At 51.9% G+C, this 26,376-nt stretch overlaps 1 protein-coding gene across 3 annotated transcripts; it reads left to right on the forward strand.

Annotated features, from left to right (window-relative positions):
• WDR45B (WD repeat domain 45B) lies at positions 1-21,295 on the forward strand. 3 transcript variants are annotated; one of them, XM_032499093.1, is made up of 10 exons: positions 1-250; positions 4,150-4,224; positions 12,634-12,735; positions 14,307-14,394; positions 15,255-15,349; positions 17,496-17,686; positions 18,205-18,290; positions 19,123-19,224; positions 19,697-19,818; positions 20,198-21,295. In XM_032499093.1, the coding sequence occupies exons 1-10, from the start codon at positions 184-186 to the stop codon at positions 20,302-20,304; spliced, it is 1,035 nt and encodes a 344-aa protein (XP_032354984.1). In that variant the 5' UTR covers positions 1-183; the 3' UTR covers positions 20,305-21,295. The 3 variants fall into 3 exon arrangements, with proteins under 3 accessions (XP_032354984.1, XP_006174313.1, XP_014420005.1); XM_006174251.3 differs by lacking the exon at positions 1-250 and adding an exon at positions 379-896; XM_014564519.2 differs by lacking the exon at positions 1-250 and adding an exon at positions 5,232-5,333 and having other exon boundaries at positions 4,172-4,224.
• The last annotated feature ends 5,081 nt before the right edge of the window (positions 21,296-26,376 follow it).

Here is a 26,376-nt window from a genome sequence, read left to right on the forward strand (position 1 = left end):
GCTCCCTGCCCTGCCGACCCCGGTGGATGCTCTCGGCGCTCCGCGGCTCCCTGGTTGCGCGCGCAGGCGGTGGGCCTCTTGCTTCCGGCCGCGGCGGCCTCGGCGCTGGCGAGACGGACCCCGGCGGCCGGCCTCCCCGAGCGGCATGCGGCGCTGAGGCGCGGCGAACCCCGCGGCGGCGCCATGAACCTCCTGCCCTGTAACCCGCACGGCAACGGGCTGCTCTACGCCGGCTTCAACCAGGACCACGGTGAGGAGAGCCCCCGGCGGCCCGGCCCTCCTGCCGCCGCCGCTCCGCGCGGGGTCCCGCCCCTCGGCCGGTCGCGCCCCGGGCGGCGTCCGCACCCGGGCCTGGCTGCTCGGAGCCCGCCCCGGCCCCCCGCTCCGGGCCGCGCTCCCGCCCGTCCGACGGGGAGGGTGTTTTCCGGGCGGCTGTCGGGCCTTTCCGGCTGGGTCGGGGTCTTAGCCCTCGTGGCGCCGCGCCCGCGCGCCCGGGACCGCGTCCGCCGAGGTCCTCGCCTTTTCTGTGGGCCTGGATGGAAAGCGTCGCCGGACGCACTCTCTCCTTGTGCCGAGTGGAAATTGAACTGTCCAGCACGCCGCTGGGGACAAGGCAGTTTTCGCGTTTCCGAGTCGGGCGGGACGCGGGGCCGCGCCCCACGTTCACCCGAGAAGGGGACTCGCGTCTCGGCTGCTCGACTTCGCTTTGGAAGCTGCGTGAAAGAGAACCCCAAAGGAGGAGCCGCAGGACCCGTGTTTGTGGGGGTGGTTTGGGGAGATTTTAGCAGAGCGGGAGCGGGTCGCTTTGGCTCTTGGGGTGCTCACTCCGAGGTTCTGACTGTGGCGTCCCAGGAGCCGAGGCGAGGCGGCCTTTTCATTCCGGGAGGAGCCCTGAGGTCAGGAAGGGTCCTTGGAGGGGCGGGGCTGGGCTGGGCTGGGGACCGCCAGCGCTTGGTCCCACTGCGGGGCCTGCGGGGTGCGCCTTGGGGGCCGGATGTTGGACCTCGGGCAGTGTGTGGCCGAAGACTTTGGCGCTTGATTTCCTGAGGAGGGCCAGTAGGTTTCTCTTCTTTTCTTTCTTTCTTTTTTTAAAACAAGTTTTGGTAAAATTGAGAACTCTTTAAGGAGTAAACAGCGATATAGCAACTCCTTAAGAAACGTGCTTTCAGTAGACGTGGCTGGTGATAGTAATGGAGGGGAGAGGCAACTCTGAAAAACACACACAGAAGCAAAAAGCTTATTGACTCCGGGGCCATTAAATGCAAAATCTTTTACATCTGCGTTAGTGCCAAACGAGGGACCTTTGTATTAAGTTTCAGCGTAAAAATTGAGTCACAGGATGATGCTAATTATTTTGGAAACCAGTGAAGTTTATAACGTCTTTATAAAGTTCCCATCAAAGATTATTTTAAAAGTACAGCTTTGGCTTTTAAATGGATATATTCCGTTGTCTGAAAACTCTGTTTTCACTTTCCTAAAGCCACGTTATTTCATTGCAACAAATAACAAGTAAAGCTTATAGTACTGTTGAAAAAAACATGCTTTTATACTTAAGCTTCTGGTTACTGTTAGGTTAATTTCCTATAATGTAAATTTATGCTCGATTGTTGAGTTTATTACATTTTGTTTTTACTTATACTGATTTTTAATTTTTACTTAGCATTTTTCACACTCTTGTTGCAACTTCAGGTTAAGAAATCATTTTTAAAAGAACATTTGCTCATAATTTTAAATTGTTCAAACTTTTGACTGGTTTTCTCCTAACGATAATGTGCATTACAATTTTCAAGATTCCTGCATGTTAATATGAACATTTCTGTCCTCGGGGTGCCTGCTTCTCTTTCTCTTCCCATGGGAGCCCCGAGTGTTTGATTACATACACCTTCCCTGTTCACTGGCTTGTCCTGCCTGGACCAAGCCTGGGGCCACAGGCTGACCCGGTGGGCAGGCTCTTCTGTGGTTCTGGAGTATGGGTGAGGAGTATTTGCATGTGGATTGCACGTGCTCACGTGGAAGGGTGCCCTTCAGTGATTCTGATGCTCTGTTGCCAGGCGGCTGCCCCAGGGGTGTGCTTGGCATCAGCTGCTGGGTTGGGACTTTTCTGTGGGAAAAACTTGTTCAGAGAGCAGGAACGGGAAGATTAGTGCCAGCTTCTGTGTGATAACCAAGTAAAGTCAATTGATCAATCCCTCCCATCAAATAGCGAGGATAATCCCCAGCCTCCGTGGAGAGTGGTTTCCAGTCTTCTGTTGTCTATAGGGCCCTTTCTTGTAGCTTTTGCGTGAAGTACAGTGTTCTTACATAAAGTGCATGTGTCCTGAGCACTCAGCCTGAGGAATTTTCCAACTGAACACATCTTCTATGGCACCCAGGTTAGGAACCAAACACCCACCATCCTGTGCCCCTTCCCGCCACCCCTCAATCTAACGTCCAACGACCTAGATTAGTTTTGCCTGTCTCTGTACTTTATTTCTGTTTCTTGCTTTTTTACTCTGTCATGTTTGTGAGATTTTTTCCATGTTGCTGAGCGTAACTGTAGGTCGCTGTCATTAATGTGATGTTTCTTTGTGACTGTGTCACCGTTCGTGTATCCATTCTACCATCGGTGTGCATCGGGTGGTTTCCAGTTTGGGGCTGTTCCGAGCATAGCGGTGCTTCCACGAGTGCTTGCAGTGTCTTCCCTGAACACAGATCTTTGTCCCTGGGGCAAGTGCGCCTAGGGCAGCACTGACAGCCTGCTGGCACGGACAGCTCCACTGGCTGCAGCACTTCACCTGCCTCCAGCAGGCCCATGCATCCCCGGGCCTCCGCACCCACCGCGCCCGTGGTATTTTCCGGCCTGTTGGCCGTTCTGGTGGATGCGCAGTGGGTCTCACTGTGGTGCCTGTGTGGCTGTGTCTGTGTTTTCCTGACTCAGTGTCTTTACTGACCGTTTGGATGCTCTCTTCTGTGAACCGTCCAGGTCTTTTTGCTTGTTTTTCTATTGGGCTCCTCTGTCCAGATTACGTGGTTCCAGTAAACAAAGAGGGAGTTACAGCCCAGAGTAAATTAGAGATAGTGAGTGACACCTCACTCTCCAGTGAGTGTCTGACTGCAGGCGCAAGTAAAGTGCACCTCAGAACCTGAGAGCTGATCGTGCAACAGTCTCCCCTCCTGGGGAAGCGGCCTGGTCGTTGTGGTCTAATAAGTAACTTGGACAAAAAATAGAAACATGCTTTTCACATTGGGAGGGTGGCTGATAGGATAGAGTAGTGTGGTCCCAACGCTGGAACGTGGATCGGGACCAGAGGAGAGACCCTGAGGGCGGCTTTGACAGTCAGACCTGTGGAGCGGTCGCGCTGTGAGGGGCCAGGCTCTGCAGCCTGTCCTGTGAAGATCGTTGGAGGGTTTGGTTTTTCTCCTTCCAGCTACAAGCCTCATTGAATCAGCACTTGGACATGGTGACATTTACGAAGATTAACGTGGTCTTGGTCACACTTAGGGAATGAAGTCCAGGTCACAGGACCATCTTGAAGTTTGAGTGTCTCCATCAGTTCCTAATGGTGCCTTCAACTGAACCATGAACAGTCTGTTGTGTGAACTGGGATGGTGACTCCTGTGCCAGGTTCAGGGAGTCAGGGTTAGTGACAAGGGGGAGTAAGGTCATAGAGACCTCAAGCTGCCTTCTGAAAGGCCATCCCGTTGTGGCCCGTTTCCCCTTCCCCACTGGGTGTGCCCACACCTTCTGGGGTTGCGTGCTTTGTGGCTGTCCTCCAGGAGATGGGGGCGTCCTTGTTTGTCGCTGCGCCTCTAGGACTTGGTACCTGACACAGCCCGGCAGAGATGTGTTGGGAACTGAGAGGCCTGTGTGAGCACCAGAGGCAGCACTGGAGGGAGATGCCAGGCGGCAGAGTGGCTGGTGCAGGTGGCTGGAGTTAGGGGTGGGGCAGAGCCTGGTGCCCCACAGGGCCTGGTGGGGGAGGTGGAGCCAGACTGCGAAGGCTCCTTTTGCTGGTATGCGCACAGCCTCTGACCCCAGTGTAGGGGAGTCGTTTGTGTGGTGGAGGGGCCGCTTCCTCTGGACCCCCTGCTTGTGCCGCTCAGGCCTGGGGAGCCCGTCGTCCAAGCTGAGAGCCCAGCGAGGTGCTTACCGTGTGTCTCTCACTTTAGGGTGCTTTGCGTGTGGGATGGAGAATGGATTCCGCGTGTATAACACCGACCCGCTAAAGGAGAAGGAGAAACAAGGTAAGAGAGACTGGAATTTCTGGGCTCCTCCCCTTTCCTGGTCCTCAGAATCTAAACTGTATCCTGCAGGTGGGGGGGCTGATTGTGAGATGTGAGTGGGGTTCGTGGCCCGCCGTCAACGCAGACAGGGCTGTCCTGGGGCCGGGGCACAGGGGTGGGTCAGCGGGCCCTCCCGTGAGGCTAGCCCTGCGGGCCCTGCGGAGGGGACATGCCCCCCTCCCGTCCAGTGTCAGCCTGGGGAGAGCGCTGGGAGGGCTTTAGCCATGCACATAGGACTCTGGCTCTTAAAATGACCCACGTTTAGAAAATACTATTCTTAGCAATACATTACAGTTGCTTATGTTGATGTATTTCAGTGTCTTAAATTATGTTTTCATGGATTACAAGTTTTCAATGCTGGAATCAGGAATTCTCTTGGTGAAATAAAATAATGGTGGTTATATTCCCATTTGACAGGAAAAACGTGTAATTTATGGGTAGAATCTTTGCAGTTACTTCTACTTCATATTTTTCTCAAGCTTTTAGTGTTTCCTGGTCCTTATCTGCCAACAGGTGAACAAATCTCATAGTCATAGACAATGAAAAACATCCTTTTTCTTCCTGCAGTTGTGCTTTGGTTTTTATTCAGTGTGCAGGCTGTCTTGTCTTGTCTTGTCTTGTCTTGTCTTTCCTTTTCTTTTCTTTTCTTTTCTTTTCTTTTCTTTTCTTTTCTTTTCCTTTTTACCCTTAATATGGATTTTATTCTGTTGATGAAGGCTGTATTTTCTGGTGCTGGAACTGTTTCTCCTCTGTAGGAGGAAGTCACTGAATGCTGGGCTCCCCCCTCAGGCCCCTTCCATTTTGACAACTAATACTCTACGTTGGGGATTTTCAGAATTGGTTTTTGGCAGTGGACCCCCTTTGCCAGGTCCAACCTCCCACACAACCGTGGTGTGTAAAACAGTGAGTGGTGCTTTATGTCTAGGGGTTTACTTTGTAAGCTGATGTCTGTAACTTTCATTTACCAGAGGAAGACAGAGTAGCCCAGTAGAGAGGGGCGCAGACTCTGCACCCACATTGTTTAGATCCCAGTCCTGCCCTGTCCCTGTCGGATTGCTGTGTAACCTTGGGTAAGTTCCTTACCTTCTCTTGGCCTCAGTTTCTTTATGTGTAGAAGTGAGGATGACAAATGTCTACGTCTTAAGGCTGCCCTAAAGATAGGTGAGTTAGGACACGTGAGGCACGCAGGTGGGAGCCTGGCAGACACCCCATTGGTGCGTCAGTGTTTCTCTACGAGGGTGGTCCGTGGGCTAGAGTCACCTCCCGTCAGTCTAGCCGGCTTCTACTCTTTATTTTGTTCTCGTGGCATAGTGAATTAAAACAACTCTGCTTTATACAGAAAAATAGTTACAAAATATTTTGAGAAAGGTTAACTTGCAAATTTCAGGATACTTTTTACTTAAATTGACCCAGAAACCTAGTAGTTACAGACTTAAGTTTCGTGGAATCATTAGTAGCATATTAACAACTGTTTCTTAATTAATGAAATGTTTTTGATAAACCTTGGACTTCCTAGAAAAATAAGTCACAGTGCTGTGTGTGTTCCCTTTCCCTGCTTAGCTGCACTGCGTCTGGGGCAGGCACTTGCGAGCTCCTGGTGAATTTGACAGGGACCCGACGGGGCCATGCGGTGCTTACTGGTGGTGCATTTAAGAACCTCCTGTGTGCACTTGCAGGTTAGCTGCTGCTGCATTTCTGGTTGCTGACTCAACAGAAGAAGATCGGCAGAAGACTTGACCTTGTTCCTTTTTTATCTTTGAGCTTGCTCTCCTGAGCAAGGAATGAACTGTGCCTGCGTTGTGGGTTCATTCCCAGGTCTGAGCTTGTGGGCTCATCTCTGGGGTGCCTGTGGCTGTGAGAAGGGGCCTTGGTGATGGGTGGTGAGCAGGTGCCTCATGTGGGTATGCCCACCACAGCATGCGAGCCGGCAGTGCCGGGAGTTGTGTTGGGCATTCTGGGCCTGCTTGGAGGTAGCTTTCTCCTTTGAGGTGTCCTGTGTCTTGTGCTCAGAGCAGCACGGCCCTGCTCGAGGAAGGCGTGGAGCCCTGGGAGCACAGCTGTGTGTCCGTGCAGGGTGCTGCGGGTCTGGGTGTAGACTCACACACACCCCCCCCAAGCAGCTACTAGAAGGGAGGGTCGCATCATAATCTGAACACAGATGTGTCAGGGAGATACATCTGGATAAAGTGCTATATCCAGCGGTTGCAGAAATAAAGGAGTACCTGTAAAAAGTCGGTTCTGCTCTTCGTTCAGAAGCACAACCGTCTGAATCCCGAAGGTGACTGGAGCTGCTATAGCCACGGCTTGGGGAGCTTGCAGGGCACCAGTAGGGGCAGCGGGGTCCAGAGGCGTCCCCTGGTCTTCAGCAGCACTCACCTTCCCCTCTGTGCGGCCAGTGCTCACGCTCAGGACGATGGCAGCCACGAGCGGGGGCAGAAGGACCCTGAGGCCCGGGGGGGACGCTGTGACAGGCGGGGCAGCAGGCAAGGCTCTCCTTCCCGGGCCTCTGGGTTCTGCGTGGGATGCGGTGGTGAGGAAGGTGGGTGCCAGGTGTCTGGAGCCTGTTTCGTGTCCTCCTCGATCTGTCTGCTGCGCGGCCCATGCGGCCAGGGGCGTCTGGAGAAGCAGACATTGTGGAGCATGCCCACCTGCAGCAACTCGCCCGCGGCCCTCTAAGGACCAGCCCTTGGGGCCTGGGGCGTGGAGGCTCTGGTGGCAACCTCAGGCCTCCCTTTGGGAGACCCTGCCTCTCCAGCAGCAGGAGGTGGGGGTCAGACACCCTCAGGTGCTGTGGAAGGTGCTCTCTGGGGTGGTGGCCGCTGTGGGGCTGGGGCTTAGACATGCTCCCTGACTCTCCTGGATGTGGGGTCTCCCTTTGACTGCTTCTGCTCTTCCCCAGAAAGCCTCATGTGCCCATTTCTCTGCCTCTTCGGTTGATGCTGAGAAAGGTGCTTTATTTTTTTTTCTTTCCAGAGTTAAATCTCAGAGACTGAAGGTGTTTACAGTGGTCAGACTGCTTGTTTGTCTTAACTCCTAACTCTCAACATCTTTGTAATCTTGATATTTATGTGTTTTTGAATTGCATCTGAGTCAGCCAGAAATAGGCACTAAGGTAAAACAAAATAGTTCTGATTTCATAAAATACTGGTTTTTCTCTTAGAAAGAGGCTTAGAGAAAAATTACAGACTGTATCATTTAAATTAAAACTTTTAAAAAACTTTAAAATGGAACATATTATGCTTTTAACAGAAAATTTAGGTGATTTCTTCACGTGAGGTACTTCAGCTTATGTTCTTCACACCCTGTCTGGTGGGTTCTCTGTCTGGGTCACATTTTGAGGCTGATGCCTGCTGGCCCGTCTTCATCCTCCTGTGAACGCGGTCACATCTCGCTAAGGGAGTGACTCACTGCTTTTAGAACCCGAGAAGACCTACGACGCTGACAAATCCAGCATTAATAAGTTTGAAGCCTCAGTGCTCACGTAGTGTTGTTTATAAAAGTATTAAATGTTCTCCTTTGGCTGGATCGTATTTAAAGAATATGTGATTACCTTTTGGTATGATTCACAGGTTTCTCTTAATAGATTTGATTCTAGAACTTACTGAACCTGCAATGAGGAAATAGTTATACTCCTACTGGGTCCCACAATTCTTCGTCTTGCAAAACTGAAAGTCTGTCCCCATCAAACACTGACCCTTCCTCCCCTAGACCATGGCAACCACCATCCTACTTTCTGTCTCTGTGAATTTTTTTTTTAATTGAAGTACCGTCAGTTACAATGTGTTAATTTCTGGTGTACAGAACAATGTCCCAGTCATGCATATACATACCTATATTCGTTTTCGTATTGTTTTTCATTAAAGGTTATTACAAGATATTGAATGTAGTTCCCTGCGCTATACTGCAGAAACTTTTTTTTTTTAAATCGATTTTTATATATAGTGGCTAACATTTGTAAATCTCAAACTCCCAAATGTATCCCTTCCCACCCCCTTTTCCCTGGTAACCATAAGATTGTTTACTATTTTACTATGTCTGTGAGTCTATTTCTGTTTTGTGGATGAGTTCATAGTGTCTGGTTTTTTATTTTTGGATTCCACATATAAGTGATATATGATATTTTTCTTTCTCTTTCTGGCTTCATTTAGAATGACAATCTTTAGGTCCATACCTGTTGCTGCAAATGGCATTGTTTTATCATTTTTATGGCTGAGTAGTATTCCACTGTATAAATATATCACATCTTCTTTATCCAGTCATCTGTCGATGGACATTTAGGTTGTTTCCGTTCCTTGGCTATTGTAAATAGTGCTGTTATGAACATTGGGGTGCATGTATCTTTTCGAATTAGAGTTCCCTCCAGATATATGCCCAGGAGTGGGATTGATGGATCATATGTTAAGTCTGTTTTTAGTTTTTTGAGGGAGCTCCATATTGTTTTACATAACAGCTTCACCAAGCTACATTCCCATCAGCAGTGTAGGAGGGTTCCCTTTTCTCCACAGCCTCTCCAGCATTTGTGGACTTTTGAATGACAGCCATTCTGGCGATACCTCATTGTAGTTTTGATTTGCATTTCTCTGATAATTAGTGATATTGAGCATTTTTCCATGTGCCTATTGGCCATTTGCTTGTCTTCATTGGAGAACTGCATTTAGGTCTTCTGCCCATTTTTGGATTGGGTTGTTTGTTTTTTTCTTATTAAGTTGCATGAGCTGTTTATATATTCTGGAATTAAGCCTTTGTCAGTCACATCATTTGCAAATATTTTCTCCCATTCAATAAGTTGTCATTTTGTTTTGCTTATGATTTCCTTTGCTGTGCAAAAGCTTATAAATTTAATTAGGTCCCATTTGTTTATTTTTGCTCTTATTTCCTTTGCCTGGGTAGACTGTCCTAGGAGAATATTTCTAAGATTTATGTCAGAGAATGTTTTGTCAATGTTTTCTTCTAGGAAGTTTATGGTATCTTGTCTTATATTTAAGTCTTTAAGCCATTTTGAGTTTATTTTTGTGTATGGTGTAAGGGAGTGTTGTAGCTTCATTGATTTACATGCTGCTGTCCAGTTTTCCTAACACCATTTGCTGAAGAGACTGTCTTTATTCCATTGTATATTCTTGCCTCCTTTGTCGAAGATTAGTTGACCATAGGTCTGTGGGTTTATTTCTGGGCTCTCTGTTCTGTTCCATTGATCCATATGTCTGTTTTTATGCCAATACCACACTGTTTTGATTACTGTAGCTCTGTAGTGTTGTCTGAATTCTGAGAGGGTTATTCTTCCAGCTTCATTCTTTTTCTTCAATATTGCTTTGGCAATTCTGGGTCTTTTGTGATTCCATATAAATTTTAGGATTATTTGTTCTAGTTCTATAAAAAATGTCCTGGGTAATTTGTCAGGGATTGTATTGTATCTGTAGATTACCATGAGCAGTATGGCCATTTTAACGATATTGATTCTTCCAATCCAGGAGCATGGGATATCTTTCCATTTCTGTAAGTCTTCTTTAGTTTCCTTAATCAGTGTTTTGTAGTTCTCCATGTATGTCTTTCACTTCTTTGGTCAGATTTGTTCCTATTTTATTGTTTTGGATGCAGTTTTAAAAGGGACTGCTTCTTTACTTTCTTTTCCTGTTCATTCATTGTTAGAGTAAAGAAATAAATTGACTTCTGTATGTTAATCTTGTACCTGCTGCCTTGCTGGATTCTTTTATCAGCTCTAGTGGTTTTTGTGTGGAGCTCTTAGGGTTTTCTACATATAGTATCATGTCATCTGCATTTAGTGACAGTTTTACCTCTTCTCTTCCAATTTGGATCCCTTTTATTTCTTTTTCTTGCCTGATTGTTGTGACTAGGGCTTCCAATACTGTTTTGAATAGAAGTGGTGAGAGTGGACATCTTGTCTTGTCTTGGGTTTTAGTGGGAAGGTTTTCAGTTTTTCACCATTGAGTACTATGCTGGCTGTAGGTTTGTTGTGAATGGCTTCTGTTATGTTAAGATGTGCTCCCTCTGTGCTCACTTTGAATTTTATCAAATGCTTTTTCTGCATCTGCTGAGATGATCACGTGGGTTTTGTCCTTTCTCTTGTGGATGTGGTGTATCACGTCGACTGATCTGTGTGCGTTGCACCACCCTTGTAACCCTGAATGAATGCAGCTTGATCCCGGTGTGTGATTTTTTTTTATGTGCTGTTGGATTCTGTTTGCTAATATTTTGTTGAGGATTTTTGTGTCTATGTTCATCAGTGATACTGGCCTGTAATTTTCTTTTTTGCTGGTGTCTTTGTCTGGTTTTGGTATCAGGGTGATGGTGGCTTCATAGAATGAGTTTGGGAGTATTCCCTCCTTTTCAATCTTTGGAAGAGTTTGAGAAGGACCAGTATGAGTTCTTTGTATGTTTGGTAGAATTCCCCAGTGAATTCACCATCTGATCCTGGACTTTTGTTTGCAGGGAGATTGTCTCTATGAATTTGACTCCTCCAGGGACCTCATATAAGTGGAGTCACACAGTATTTGTCCTTTTGTGATGGCTTACTGCACTTCATATAATGTCCTTAAGGTTCATCCATGTTGTTCCATGTGCCAGAATTTCCTTCTTTTTTAAGGCTGAATAATATTCCATCATGTGGATGGACCGTGTTTTGTTTACCCCTCAGTAGATGCTTGGATTGCTTCTACCCCTTTGGCTGTTGGGAGTAATGCTGCTGTACACATGCATGTGAAAATACTTCTTCACAACCTTTCTTTCAGTTCTTTTGAATATATACCAACAAGTGGGATTGCTGGTTCATGTGGGAGTTCTTGTTTTATTTTTTAATTTTTCGAGGAACTACCATACTGTCTCCAGTAGCGGCTGCACCAGCAATGCTTAAGGTTCCTATTTCTGCACATCTTTGCCAACGCTTGTTAGTTTCTGGGGATTTTTGTAGTGACTGTCATAATGGGTGTGGAAGGGTATCTCATTGGTTTTGATTTGCATTTCTGTTATATTATTGATGTGCATTTTTTCATAAGTGTCGGACACATACTGTCTTTAGAGAAATGTCTACTCAAATCCTTTGCCCGGTTTTTTAATCCAGATACTTGATTTTTCTGTTTTATTGTTGTTGGGTTGTAAGAGTTCATGTATTTTTGATATTAACCCCTTATCAGGTATAGGATTGCAAACACCTTCTTCCATTCTGTAGGTTGCCTTTGCACGTTAAGTCCTTAAATGCACCAGAGAGTTTAAGTCTCATGTAGTCCCCTTTGTTTTTCCTTTTGTTGCCTGTGCTTTTGACATCATGTCCAGGAAATCACTGCCAAGTCCCGTGTCATGAAGCTTTTCACCTTTGTTTTCTTCCAGGAGTTTTATAGTTTTGGGTCTTGCATGTAGGCCTTTAACCCATTTTGAGTTCATGTTTGTGCGGGGTAGGCCCCCTCTTGTGTGTGGGTGGAGAGCAGTCTTCCTGGCAGAGCTGCGACCTCTCCAGTCGTGAGCGTCCTCGAGGGAAAACCCGAGGCTCAGGGTTGACAGTGCTCGTCTCCCAGGCCTGGTGAGGGCCTTCAGGGGACAGGTGGCACCTCTGTAGGTGGAGGCGTGTCCTGCGCCTTGGGGTCCGGGACCCTGGGCCGGCGAGGGTCTGCAGCCACACAGGGAGCTGCGAGGGGTTAAGGACTGGATCATTGAGGTTGTGGGGCTTAGACGGGGGCTCGTCCTGTTACAGCGGAGTTCCTGGGGTGGCCAGTGCGTCAGGATGTCAGGTCGTTTCTGTGGATGACGCTCAGTGCAGCGTCTCCTCCAGTTTCCACCAGGCCTTGGAGCGTACATTTCTCCTGGAGCGGGCGGGGGACTCTGGGACCATCTTGCGCAGCCCTGATGAATGGGCAGAGGTCGAGCTTAGGCTAATCTGATTCTCGGAGGTTTTGGTTCCTCTCTTGCGCTTTGTTGTGCCCTCCCTACCCCAGAGCTCGCGGTCGTGACAGGTGGCTGGGGGCTCAGGGACGAGGGTGCTGGTCCTCTCCTGTCCTGTGCACCGCCAAGGCCCCGTGGACGTTTGAGGGCACGTGGGGTGTCCAGTGGGGAAGGTGTTTGCAGTGATAGAGGAACCTCAGCTTTTACATCAGAGCTTTGGCAGCCTTTCTGAGAGCTCACCAATTTGGGGCACCTTAAGATGTGGTTTAGCTGTTTCATACATTCTGCTGCGTTGCTGCTGAGGTGCTCCGGGTCCACACAGGACACAGGACACAGCCCTTGGTGACGGGGGCCGAGAAGTCCTAGCCAGTCCCCATCAGTTCCGACTGCTGATTAAAAATCACATGCTGACCATTATGTTTTTACTTTTTTCTTTTTTTAATTGTAAATATGCACCCTGATGTCTTGTTATCGTTGCAGAATTTCTGGAAGGAGGAGTTGGCCATATTGAAATGCTCTTTCGCTGCAACTATTTGGCTTTAGTTGGTGGAGGGAAAAAGCCCAAATACCCTCCGAACAAAGGTAAAGTAGTCATGCGTGTGGGCAGTCACGTCTTGAACTTCTCAGAATCTCTGAGTCTCTGTGATGTGTGAAGGACTAGTCACTGGGGAAGAAGCATCTGGAAAGAGAGGGTCTCTGGCGCTCCTGGGAGCAGAACTGCGGGACAAGGGTCCTCCTTCCCGTGGGCACGGAGCACGTGCCCTGCAGTTAGTGTTGGCTGCACACGTGGCACCCCGAGCCCCGATCCTGTTTTGTTCTGGGAGTTCTTCTGTGGTTGGTATCCTGGGTCGTGAGTTCAGTTTGAAGCAAGGTGTGGGGAGGCTCTTCTCCTTCAGAACACAGACAGGTCGTCACGTAGAACAAGCCACAGACTCACGGAAACACAACAAAGAACCACGTTGGCGCTGGGTTGAGGGGTGTTATTCTTGGTGTGCATGTGAGTCGCGAGCTCAAAGCGATGGCTTGTGTGAAGGGCATGGTCTTCTGAAGGGAAGGAGGAACAGACTCTTCACAGCTGTGTGAAGTAGGTACTGCTGGGGGAAGAGGAAGAAACCCAGGAAAGGGGGGAGCCCCAGGAGAGGTGCGGGTGGGCCCAGACCCCACGGACCTCGGTGCCAGCTGAGGGTGTGGTCGGGAAGAGTGCCATCGGGTCTAAGACACAGAGTGTATGGGTGGACATTCTAGTCCAGACTCCGAGTGTAAGGCTGAGGAGACACCGAGGTTGTTGGCAGGAAGGGAGCCGTGTTCGCTGAAAGAGGCTGGGGAGCGGAGCAAGTGTGCCTGTCGGGCAGATGCTGGAGAGAGGAGGGGTCGGGGTGGCCCTGGGACCAGTACAGCCCTGGGGGACTGCTGGGCACCCCAGTGACAGGTTCCACAGTGTTGGGGCAGTGGAGACCACCCTCTCTCGTGGTTTGGCGGGGAGAGAAGGCATGTGGTGAGGGAGGGCCCCCCACAAAGAGTGAAGATGAGAGTGAGCATGGCCTGCGTGGGCCTGTGCACGGGGAGCAGCCCGGGCAGCAGCGGGGACGGGGACTAGGCGGCCGGGGCCCGGCTGGCAGCTCTCAGTGGACCCTTGGGGTCGTGTGGATGTCCTGTGGGAGGTGGAGCTGGAGGCTGGAGGGCAGGAAGCCTGGCTGCTGTCCAGTCTTGCTAGCCTGGCCACACGGGCAGAGCCGTGGCTGTCAGTCCTGGAGAGGCCACCCAGAAGTGACACAGAGCACCATGCTGGGGCCGGGAATGAGGTGCCTGACTTGGGGATGTGCAGGGAGTCCTGCTGCTGGGTCAGTCCTTGTCTTGTGACTTCCAGTGACCACTGATCGTGGACGAGGTGGGGGGTGGGGAGCCTGGCCCGCCTGTGGCACTGATGGAGGAGGGGTTGCTGTTCCCCACCAAGGACTGGATAACCTCTGGGGTATCTTTCATCAGTAACATCTTATTCTCAGTAAAAAAAAATTCCAAGACGTGAAAGAGCCTCAGAAGCTCCACTGACTCAGGAGAAAGCTACTTACTAACCGAATATTTTGAGGAAACTTAAAGCTTTTCGTTGAGTGCAGTTTTTAAAGAACTTGGTCGTAAGTCCTCTGTTCTTTCAGTGATGATCTGGGATGACCTGAAGAAGAAGACCGTTATCGAGATAGAATTTTCCACAGAGGTCAAGGCTGCCAAACTGCGGCGAGATAGGTAGGTTTGGCATCTGATTTTTACAAGTGGAAGAGTTGCTTTCTCTGCAGATGGCCGAAATCATTTTACGTTGAAGGAAGAGACGTGTTCAGGAAGACGCTGTGTTAAAATGTGAGCCTAGTTCACGGCCAGAGGTGCAAGGGAGGCAGTGAGTTTCACTTGTATCTGGGGATGGCTCAGAGGTGAGCAGCTGGGGATAGCGCGGACCAGGGACTGAGTTTTGAACCTTGAACTGCCTCCCAAGTCCATGCACGCCCAAGTGCTGCCTCGTGTTTCAGTGTGAAGGGAAACTCGGGGACTCGCCCTGAGGTGGTGTTGCGGAACCTCAGCTGGTGAAGGAAGCGGGTCTCAGCCGCACCTTCATGGCGTGAGGACAGCATAGGCTTTTCATCGTATGTTGAGCAAAGCTTCATTCATTCGCATTTTAACTTGGTGTGATTCACATGTCATGCGTGGCTTTGGGCGGACAGTGCTGAGCACGGAGAGGTCCTTCCAAACGTCAGCACTTACGGGCTCGTGATAATGTGCGTCCTGCCACCAGCTCGGGGGTCTTCCACTCGCTCACACTTCTGGGTGACCGAGACGTGCTGGGGTGTGTCTGAGTGGAATTTCTGCCACCTGTTCTTCTCGGTCTCTCCCCGGGAGGGACATCTGACGAGAGGGCCCTCGCCCATGAGGGGCTCTCCATGCTGAGTGCCAGCCTCTCGCCCGCGCTGGTTGCCAGCCTGCTTCAGGAATGGTCCTCTGTGTGTGCTGGTTCAAGTGCTGCTAAGTCTTAAAGCGATGAGAACAAAACTCACAGACTGTGTGAGTTTCACTCTCGGGGAGAGAAGTTCTGACGGTGATTTTTTTCTCTGCAGAATCGTGGTGGTTTTGGACTCAATGATCAAGGTGTTTACATTCACACACAATCCCCACCAGCTGCACGTCTTTGAAACCTGCTATAACCCGAAAGGTAAGAAGTCAGAGGAGGGGGAGCTGGAAACTGGCCAGGTCTCGCAGGCCTGTCTTACGCCGCAGTGATGGGGCCTGGGGACGTGGCTTCACCCTTCGTCCCTCCCCCTCGTCCAGGTGAACCTCCCACCGCCGCACCCTACAGCCCGGCCTCCTCCGGGGGGTTCGAGACCTCGCCTCTTAGCAGAATCCGAGGGGCTCTCGGGGCTCTGTGGCGTGGCGCAGCCGCTCCAACTCTGCGGGACCCCGGGGCCTGTGCTTCATCAGGTTCTGGGGTGTTTTCTTCCCTTTCTCTGCTGGAGGGAGAACTGCCTGGGTGACCTTGGTACTCACTGCATCGTCTTAATTTTCCTCTTAGAGTTTGGGGGCCTTTTGTCTCGGTTTGTTGAGGGATAATTTACGTAGAACTCGCTCAGTCCAAGTACGCCACTTGATGACCTTTAGTCGTTGTGAAAGTGGTGTAGGATCCCAGCGCGGTCCCGTCACCCCGAAGAGCTGCTTCAGGCTGTGCACGCTTGCCTTTCCACGAGCGATGGTGTCGTTCTTCGATTCCGCCGCGGCTCTAGCGTGTGTCCGCCCTGCTGCGTAGCGTCCATCAACGCCCCGCAGGGCTGAGCCACGCCGGGCTTGGCTGCCGTGACGGGAGGCTGCTGTGCACGTTCTTGGACTAAGTCTTCGCGTGGATGTATGTTTTCAGTTTTCTCGGGTGACTACTGAGGAGTTCAGTTGCTGGGTCATCCTGTAATTAATTTTTAGATTCCACGCACAGCATTTGTCTTTCTTTGACTTGTTTCAGTTAGTGTAACGCCCGCAGGCCCATCCATGTTGTTGCAAATGGCAAAATTTCATTTTTCTGGGTGGCCGAGTAGAAGTCCGTTGTGTATGTCTCTGCTCTGTGTCTTGATTGGAGCGTTTAGTCCACTTACGTTAAAGTCATCACTGATACGTGTTCTTGCTGCCACGTTAATTGTTTGGGATTGTTTTCTTAGTTCTTTTTTGTTCCTTTCTTCCTTTGTTTTCTTGTGATTTGATGACTGCCTTTCATGTTACGTTTGGATTCCCTTCTCTCTGGTGTGTGTATCTATTACAGGTTTTTGGTTTGTGGTTACCATGAGGTTCACGTGTAGCAATCTGTATGTCAGTATTTTAAACTGCTGATCTCTTCATTGCAAACGCATTTTCACTCCCCTCTGCCCATAGTTCCTGTTTTTAACGTATTTTACATTGTTCTGTTTTGTGCTGCATCCTTTAACTACTTGCAGCACATGTCGATGATTTTACTGCTGTTCTTTTAGCCTTCGTGACTAGTGTTTCCATGGTCGACCTCATTGCCTGAACTGCAGATTCTGCCTTTATGGCTGAGCTTGTCCTTGAGCAGTTTTCACGTTTCTAGTCGTGGCCTTTAGAGAAGTTTCTTTACCATTTGTGTAAAAGTCTTTTTTTCTGCATAGAGTTACCTTGGTACCCTTTTTTTTTTTTTTAAATATATATCAAGTAAGTGTAAGATTTTTCCAGACTCTTTACTCTGTTCTGTGGTCTGTGTTCCTGTCCTTACCACCCTGACTTCTGGAACTTCAAGACAGTTCTTGAAATTAGGCAGTATGAGTCCTCTAAGCGTGTTCCTGTGTTACAGGAATTTTTCTGGCTATTCTAGGACCTTGTCTTTCTTGTAACTTTCAGCGTCAGCTTGTCTGTTTGCTCGAAACGCCTGCAGAGAGTTTAGTTGTGGCTGCACTGACTGGAGAGGATGCAGGTTCCGCCTGTCACAGGGCAGCTATGCACCGACCAGGTCTTTCTTTGGTTTTCCTTTGCCAGTTGCGAGAATGTCTTTCACACCTGCCATTAAACTATTCCTGCATATTTTGTGTTTTTATGTTACGGTTAATGGATTCAGTTTTAGATTTTACATTTTTGTATTCTCGGTGGCTGGCACCCCAGAGGTGGGACATTTGGTGAAGTTTATCCAGTAACAAGTTCAGCAAACATTTCTGATTATGATGCTATCTCCCAGGAGGAAGCGTGCCTGGCCCCAGCGCCCTGTCCAGTGACAGGGCTGTGGACAGTTCTGACGTGGTTGCAGGACCTGGAGGGCAGGCAGAGGCTCCAAGCCGTCCTGAGTCCCTGACAGGTGTCTCCTCTCTGCTCAGGCCTCTGTGTCCTGTGCCCGAACAGCAACAACTCCCTCCTGGCCTTCCCGGGCACGCACACAGGCCACGTGCAGCTCGTGGACCTGGCCAGCACTGAGAAGCCACCGGTGGACATTCCCGCCCACGAGGGCGTCCTGAGCTGCATTGCTCTTAACCTGCAGGGAACAAGGATCGCGACCGCATCTGAGAAAGTGAGTGGGCGCCCCCGCCCCGCCGGGGAGCGCCCCCACCCCTCTGGGAAGTGGCCGGGCTCCCGCGTGGACTCTCGGGGCTGAGAACCAGCCCCGCCCTGAAGATCCTGGGCCTGAGACTCATAGTTGGCACAGAGGGTCCAAAGTCACTTCACTTGGTTGCGCCTGTTTGGCACGTAACAGTGCTCCCTCTTCTCACCGGCTGTGCGAGTTACAGTTAAGATGCCATCTCCCTCCACAGTGAGTGAGCTGACAGCACCCGGGGCTCCGTGTCCGCCAGGGGCACGTGCGCCTGGGCCTGGGGTCTCCCCGACCCTGCCCTGGGCCTGCCCGGTGCTGTTGGCCGGCCGCAGAGCCCTGGTCCACTCGTGCTCACAGCAGAGGGACAGCAGAGTTTCAGATGATGTGGGTGACCTGGGAGAGGGTCGGATGGGCTAATGTTTTTGTGAATATAAGTCATTTCAAAAAACTAAAAGTTGTGAATCTTTGATAATGAAACACTTCACTGTTTTTCAAAGGGGACCCTTATAAGAATATTTGATACTTCATCAGGGCACTTAATCCAGGAACTGCGAAGAGGATCTCAAGCAGCAAACATTTATTGGTAAGAAGCACGTCGTTTTGCCCAGGAGGAGGCCTCTGCTCAGGCCTTGACGGGCCGTTGCGGCTGGGGGTCACCGCCTGTGAGGTGGGCGGGGCTGCTGTGCTGCCAGGGGTCGGGTTTCTAGCTCGCTTGTCACTGAGTTTGGCTTTTTATTAGGGGAACACACAAGGGCAGAGAGACTGTTAGGCTCACCACCATCCACCATCGTGCCTCAGCACTTGCCCGTGTGTGTGTTTGCTTTGTCTCCTCGCCGTCCCGGCTTCCTCTCTGTAGTGTTTTAAGGCAAACACTGGAGGCCTTGGTGGCGCATCTGTAATCACTCCCTGTCTCCTGTGAGACTGAACCACTTGCTGTCAATGGTGGTTCCGCGCCCCACAGCGTCTGCAGCTCTGACAGGCCGGCCCTGCTCGGCAGGACCTCATGCTTTGCGTCTGTGGCCTTGGCACGTGTGGAGCTGCATTTGGGCCTGTGTGATAAAAATGTAATTAATTAGTACCTGGATTTGGTGATTGTGCCCAAGGGGCCCTGTGGTCTGTCTGCTCGCAGGCCCCTCAAACCAGCCTGTTGATGCCCCCCCTCCAGAGGGGCCGTGGTGGCTGGAGGGGAGTTTTTCTCACCTGAGTGGCATGCTGGGATGGCCTTGGGAATCCCAGCCGCGTCTGCCCCAAGGAGGGCCAGGCCCTGGCTTGGACCCTCTGGTTCCGTGGTGAACGCTGTCGGCTCGTCAAGGAGGCAGGTTCTTAAAGCTGCTGCCTGAGTGCGGGCCTGCTGAGGGCGTGGCTGGGCTCTTCTGCGTCCACCAGAGCCCGAGTTCCATCTGGTTTCTCTGCAGCATTAACTTCAATCAGGACGCTTCCCTCATCTGCGTGTCCAGTGACCACGGCACGGTGCACATTTTTGCAGCCGAAGACCCCAAAAGGAATAAGCAGTCTAGGTGGGTTTCCCAAACAAGGAGGGCTGAGCGTTGCCGGAGTGCTGGCCGATTCCACACGAGGCACTGTGGGGACCTCTCTCATGGTCATTCCTCTGATTTTCCGAAAACCAGTCCTTGGTGCTGGAACAGTGGCGTCATTACGTCCCCTGCCGTCAGCTCCTTGGAAAATGTCCGAAAAGGGTCGAGGCGCCTGCCCCCAGGATGGGCCTTGGTCCTGAACTCCCACCACTGCCCCCGTGCTTGCTGTCCAGGGAGTTACGTTGGTGGCAGGAGAGCCTGTGCCCTCCCGCTGCCCTTGGTGTCTAGTTGATTGTAAAGCCAGTCGTGATGGCTTAGCTTCCTTCATGAGAAAAATTAAAATTAAAAGGGAAAGTGGAATTTAAATCATGAATGCTAATGTTACATTAAAGAGGGCTGTGTCTTTAACTTTGTTTTGTGAATGTAATTCATTCTTTTCTTCTTGTTTTCCTAGTTTGGCGTCAGCCAGTTTCCTTCCAAAATACTTCAGTTCCAAGTGGAGTTTTTCCAAGTTTCAGGTTCCCTCAGGCTCTCCCTGCATCTGTGCCTTTGGAACAGAGCCAAATGCTGTCATTGGTAAGTGGTCCTTCTGGAGGGGAGTGGCCCCGATGTAGTCAGTGCGGCCCCAGCTCCACCAGCCGCTCTCCCTCTCCCCAGGGCCCACGGGTCCCTCTCAGGGTCTGCACGCTCCTGTCCTCAGGTGTCCCAGGCAGGCGTTGGGGCAGATCATTTGGTTTTTGAACTGATGACCAGAGAGGGTTCCCCCCTGCCACTCTGCCTTAGTGAGCACAGCACCCCCAGGACGGGGTGCTTGGTTCTGTGTGGCGGTAAGGATGGGGAGCCCGGCCACCCACAGGGCACCCGGAGCTGCTCAGCCTACGTGGAGCCGGTGCCGTTCAGCTCAGGCGGGCTGCAGGCTTTTAACCTTGAGTAAAACGGTATCCTTCTGTCCCAGCCATCTGTGCGGACGGCAGCTACTACAAATTCCTCTTCAACCCCAAGGGGGAGTGCATCCGGGACGTGTACGCGCAGTTCCTGGAGATGACGGATGACAAGCTGTGACGCTCCCTGGGCACCAAGCTCCCGGGCCGGTGCCGGGCTGGAAGACGGCCTGCGACCTTGGTCTCGAAGCCTCCCGTGGTCGTCTGTTTCCTGAGCCAGGCTTCCATCTCCAGGGTCAAAGAACCTTCTTAGGGCACCGTTGGACGCTCACGCCCAACGCTGGCTTTACCTTTAGTTCAGCCGTGACACTCGCTTCTGCGGCTCCACCGCTTCCCCCGCTGCAGCTGGGGCTTTGCACACACTTCAGGGCGCTGAGAAAGAGAGGGACGGAGCGCAGGTTGTCTGTGGCGCCAGATTGCATCCTTCGACTGAGTCTGTCGTGGGGAAGTGAAAACACGCGTAGGTTAGCTTGCGCTTTCTCGCGGATTTCAGTGGATGACAATCCCAGCGGCCTCAGAAGGGGGAGAGGATGGCCTCTTCCCGCCTGAGTGTGGAGAAAGGCAGAGAACCCAGGCCCGCACCTCCCGGGAGCACGTGCCCCCCCCAGGAGCAGAGCCACGCGCAGGCTTCACCAGTGGGGCCTGGAAGCAGGCGCCACTTAGGGTAGAGGCTGCGAAGGGAAGCGCTGGGCGTCTCCATGACCGGCGCCCGCTTTCTGTCGCGTCCGCCAGCCGCTCCCACTCCCCCTCCCGACGTCCGCACACTAACCTCCCGGGAGTGAAGGGCACACACTTTTCTTTAACGATTGGTGACTAGAGTAGGTAACGGGCTCTATGTTAGTGCTACCTGAGGTACATATTTAATTTTCTTAAATTCCTTTCAAACTTAATTTTGTGTTTTGATTTCAGGTTGCAAACGTTTAAAATCTGCAGCAGCAAGTTCTCGGTTTTGCCAGTTCCTTACTGTCATGTGATCAGCTAACTTTGTGGGTTTCAATGTAAAGTATGCATGTTACTTTTACGTGTATTTAATCATGAAATTTAATTTTGCACACTTATTTGTAATGTTTCTTTTAAATAAAAGTGACTAATTTTGTTGTACTCCGTACCCATCAAGGGAGAAGAATTGTATGTTACAAAACCAACCCGCTAGTTTTAGCCTCTCGTTGGACTGGAGGCTGCAGGCCCATTGCGCCTTCAGGCTGGACTGTCCAGGGCTGCATGGGGGTCAGGTGGACACTTCGCCCCTGGGGTGACAGCCTGGCTGGGGGAGCAGAGGGGAGAGGGATGTTCATTACCAGTTCCTGTTGTGCCTGATGGGGAAGAGCCGTCCCTTTGTGGGGACACCGGTGGTGTCGGGCCGCCCACCAGTGTCCACCTAACACTGGCCCAGTTCTGGGCCCAGGAGGAGGAGGGGTCCTTCACATTTACATCATCTCTGGTTTCTCTTTTCCCCAAACAAACACAGTCCCTTCAGTGCGTCCAGACACGGGAAACGAGGGGAAGCTTAGTAAAGGAAGCGTGAGCGTCGGTGCGTGGAGATGCTCAGCTCGGGGGACGCGAGGCTGGGCAGGGAGCTAGGCTGCTGGCCTGGGAGAGCCGGGCCCCGGCCCCAGGCTCCCTGCCCCCGAGAAGCGTCCACCACGTGGGAGCAGTGTCGCCTCCTTTGTGAAGTGACAGCGGGACACCCTGGATGCTGAGAGTGAGCCCCCCGGGGGCTGGGCTGCGACGTGCAGGGTTTCTCTGGAGACAGTGGGCACACCTGTCTTGCCTGGGAGATGCCCAGAGGGGCAGCCAGCCCCCCACCAGGCCCCACCCCTACCAGCCCTCGCTTTCCCACCTCGGGGGGTGTCGGCAGAGCAGTGCCTGCAAGGGGCTGTCAGGTGACCGTTCTGTGGTTCATTCAGGGCAGCGGGAGACTTGGTTTTGTTTGCAGCCTGACGAAGGGAGGGGGCTGAGTCTTGCCAGGCCTGAGTCTGCCATCCAGGGCGTCCCTGAGCCCCACTTGTGGGCTGCACTGGACAGGCTGGTGTGTTGCTGCCCTAGGTGTCAGTGTGAACATCCAGGAACTGCCTCCCGTGACCCTACTCTCCAGCCATGGGCCCTGCCACCCACGGGCCTCTGATATATCGGCACCCAGCAGCCTCCCCACGGCCTGGGGCTGAGGCCTCTCCCTCCACCCGCTGAAGCTTGTGCAGCCAGAGCTTTTCACGCTTGTGTTTCCTTCTGCAACCAAACCAAGCCCAGCTTTCAGGTGAGTCACAGAGGTGACCGCATGCAGCTTGATCCCTGGCTGCCTTCTTTCTGTGAGGGGCGTCTGACCGATGACAGCACTCCTGGGACCTGTGCTAAATTCTGCTCTTTGAAATGGATCAGAAAATATGTATGATCGAAATACAAATGTTCGTTGTGAAACGGAAGAGGCCACACAGGCGGAAGCAGAAGACCGTGGTGCCACGCCTTGTGGGGCCAGCAGCGTCCTCGGGACTGTCCTTTCACTCTACGCAACTCACGAGCGCATCAGGACATACCTGAATTGCCCAGAGATGCCTGTGTGTGTGTTCTGCTGTTTTAAACATTTTGGAAATGGGAATCCTCATGCTTGCCCGCCAGTTTCTCCAGTAGCAGAAACGCAGCTGCCAGGCCGAGGGTCTGCGCCTGGAAACCGGAACATTCGCTGCCTCCCCTGCTGGGGATCCTGTCGGTGTCGACACCCTCACCCACACCCTCACCCTCACCCTCACCGGGACCAGCTCTGTGCAGAGTCCTCCTAATCTGACGGAGAAAGAGATCACCGATTTCTGTCACGCTGGACGTTTCAGAATACGTTTACTGGCCAACTGTATTATTCTGTTAATTGCTTATTCAAGTCTGCCTGTTTTTCTGTTGGTATATTTTGCCTTTTTTGCTCATGAGAATCTCTTACATAACCACCCCTTGTCACTTTTTTCACTCTTTCAGTCTGAGGGTTTTTACTTCGCTGTGTTTGTACCTTGAGTTTTCAGGTGGTCTGATCTGTCAGCCTCGTTCTTTATGGTTTCTGGTCAGCTCGTGATTAAAGCCAAGTGGCATTTTCACGGGGCACTGTTTACGGGTCTTGTTTTCACAGTTCATGTGGCGTGACCTCCAGGCGTGTAACGAGGTAGTGGCCCAGTGTCCTCCCGCACTGGGCGGTCAGGCACCCGCTTCCTGTCCAGGTTCACGCCACGGTCCTGCCATCCCGTCCGGCTTAGCCCTCTTCTGGTTTGGATGAAAATCACGCAGTTGCCCTGTTGTGCTTTGCATGCCACTGTGGGCAGGAGCGCTCATCAGCCGGGTCACCTGTTAGCTGCTGACGGACAGCACTGCTCCAGGAACAGCTGTGCTCTGCCTTCACGGCTCTGCTGATCTGAAGCACTTGTTTTCCAGGTGAGCTTTAAAGTAAATGTTAGAATAGCTAAAAATAAGCAAAATTTTATTGGAATCCCCAAAATGCAAAGACGATTGATTCTCAGTGCTGAGAGACCGGGTGCTTCAGGATTTAATCAGCGGCCGTGTGGGAACGCGCCCAGTGGCACGGGAAGCGTGATCCTTGGCATCTGCTAGTTTTTAAATGACGTGGAGCCCTTTGGTCTGCCTGGGCAGGTGTGGTACGTCTCTTATGTTCTGGTTCTGTCCCAGAACAATGAGAGCTGATGGATGAAATCACGGTTTGGAAACGACGCTGTGTCTGTGTTTGGCTTTGTGTTCATCACATATGGGGCTTAAGGACCTTCTTGAATCTAGATTCATGGGTTTCACCAAATTTGTGAACATCTCAGCCATTATTTCCTCAAATAGTTTTTCTGCTCTTGTCTCTTCCCTGCTGGGTTTCGGGCACGTGTAGCACCTTCCACTGACCCACTGACTGGTCGCTGAGCTGGTCAGGTATTTTGTAGTGTTTTCTCCTGTTGTTAAGACGAGAATTTTTCCCTACCATCGACTCTCCTGTTACTGCCCACTCTGTGGTAAAGCCTAAACCATGTAATTGAAATGGGGGGTGAATCCAAAAGTTCTAAAACTGACAACTCCTAACTGCTCGTTGACAGGAGAGTCCCTCTCCGCCCCTGCATGTTTGCAGCGCGCGAGGTGAAGTCTCTGGTAACCCTCCCGTCTGGGCCTTCTGGGAGCAGGGCCCCTGGAGTTTGCTCTGTTCTGTGTAAGAGTCATGGCAACGTGTCTAGTCCTTCGGGGTTGCTGCCTGGACGTTGCAAATGGTACGCTGTAGATACTACGGATTCTGTTGTGTTTCTCTGAAGAAAACAGATTTTTGCTTTGCTAAGTGTTTAACCATGCTGAACCCACCCTGCCCAGGTGTGAGTGGGCGGGGCCGAGATGAAGGGGCAGGCGAGGTGCTCACGCTCCGCTTCCCGCCGCTGGGTGGGGTCACGTGCCTCCGCTGTGACTTCTGAATGTTCAGCCAGCCCTGCAGTCTGAGATGAGCCCCGACTTGATCACGGTGTGTTAGCTTTCGCCTGTCCCTCAGCGGCTGTGCAGTTACTGCTGAATTCAGCTCACCAGTGTTCGTGGATGTGTGTGTAGAGACTCATCGCTGATTGTCTCGTAATGTTCCTGCCACACTGTGGCATCATGCATTTCAGGTTAGTAATTTTGTAGTTTGGGCATTAATTTTAAAATGATTAGGTTTATGCAGCTGCCACCAAATTATAAACACAAATGGATTTTAGCAAAAGCAAAAGACCTGAGGGACTGAGGAAACACCCAGTGACATGCGCTTTCAGCAGCCGCGTCCGAGAGCAAAGCCCACCTGGAGAGGCCGGTTCCCCCCAACGCCCCGGCCTCCAGCCAGAGCTCGAGTGGGGTCTTTACAATGCTGAGTTGGTCTTCCGGGGGTGTGAGCTGATGGCGTGGGTTACTCCAGAGCCCCTCTGGGGCAGGCACGGGCGGTGACTGTCGCGGTCTGGCCAGACACTACGGAAGACCATGTCTCAGTGACCTTCAAGCAGACACGTGACTCCAGAAAGTCACAATGACTCCTAGGGGTTCCGACACCTGCTCGAGGGGCGGACTGCTGTCCACCCAGTCCAGCTGGCCGCCTGTGTGCTGACAGCGGCTTGTCCTCTCGGCGCCCTCTGGATGCGACCCGAAGACCACTGTTCCCACGAGCAGGCGCTCCCCGAGCCCCTTACGTTCGAGGCCGTCTTGTCCTGTGAGTGGAGATAAGAGCCACCATTAGGCTACGAGTGTGTGAGGTTTCTGTGCTCAAAACTGAGGCCAAAAACGAGTTACTGCCTCCACGGAAGGGACCGTCCACTGCTACTCCAGGCACAAACTCTTCATGTAAAAGCGGTTTCGTGTTGAAGGTCTTTTGAAGGTCACTGGAGAGCACTATTCAAAGCTTTCCGAAAATGGTCCCCAGAGGAGGGCTGAAGGCCGAAGCCACCCAGCCTCAGCCTCAGGGAGAGGCCCTCATCGCACCCAGGAAGGGTCAAGACCACCGGGTCCGAGAATGGCGCCGAGCAGAGTGCAGGTGTCTCCTGGAGCTGCCCCGGGAAAGCCGCAGCGGCCATGTCCCAGTCTGTGCCTGCTCGGCAGGGGAGGGGTGCACAGGGAGCCGTGCTGTGCGGGGAGGTGGCCCTGGGTTCCCTGAGTTCTGCGTCAAGGCGCTCCCAGCCATGATGTGACGGGGCTGAGGCACAGGGGCCAGTGGTGGCCTGGCTTCCGTGTCCGTTTGCAGTCCAGGGTCCCCGCAGAGCCACTTGCCAGAGCAGGCAGCCAGCCTTGCTCTGGGCACTGGGACCCTGGGCAGGCAGAGGCCTCCGGTGACCCCCATCAGGCACCCGACCCCTCAACCCCTGCAGCTCCTCCTGGTGGCTGCACTGCGGCCCATCTGGAGACGTGTCAGCCTCATTATGGAAATCGTACCCGCACCTCCACCTTCTTCCAGGTAAAACTTGCAAAATTGTGACAAAACGCACATAAAACTGACCATTTGAACCATTCTGAAGAGCACAGTTGATGCGTTAAGTCCATTCACAGCGCTGTGCGGTCCACCTGGCCCAGACCCTCTCCTCACCCACAATGGGAGCCCTGCGCCCACGGCGGTGCCCACCCACGCTGTGGCTCTGGCTCTGTCCCAGGCGGGGTCACCAGGTCAGACTGGCCCCCGTGCGGAGGGCAACCCGGGTCTGGCTTCCCACACGCAGGCCCCCGC

The sequence above is a fragment of the Camelus ferus genome, chromosome 16 (assembly GCF_009834535.1).
Source record: "Camelus ferus isolate YT-003-E chromosome 16, BCGSAC_Cfer_1.0, whole genome shotgun sequence".
NCBI classification, from domain to species: domain Eukaryota; kingdom Metazoa; phylum Chordata; class Mammalia; order Artiodactyla; family Camelidae; genus Camelus; species Camelus ferus.

Coding starts and splice junctions, on each gene's coding strand:
- WDR45B (XM_032499093.1), top strand. CDS start 184: ATGAACCTCCTGCCCTGTAACCCGCACGGCAACGGGCTGCTCTACGCC. Junction 12,736..14,306: donor CAAATACCCTCCGAACAAAG/GTAAAGTAGTCA, acceptor CTGTTCTTTCAG/TGATGATCTGGGATGACCTG. Junction 19,225..19,696: donor AAAAGGAATAAGCAGTCTAG/GTGGGTTTCCCA, acceptor TTGTTTTCCTAG/TTTGGCGTCAGCCAGTTTCC.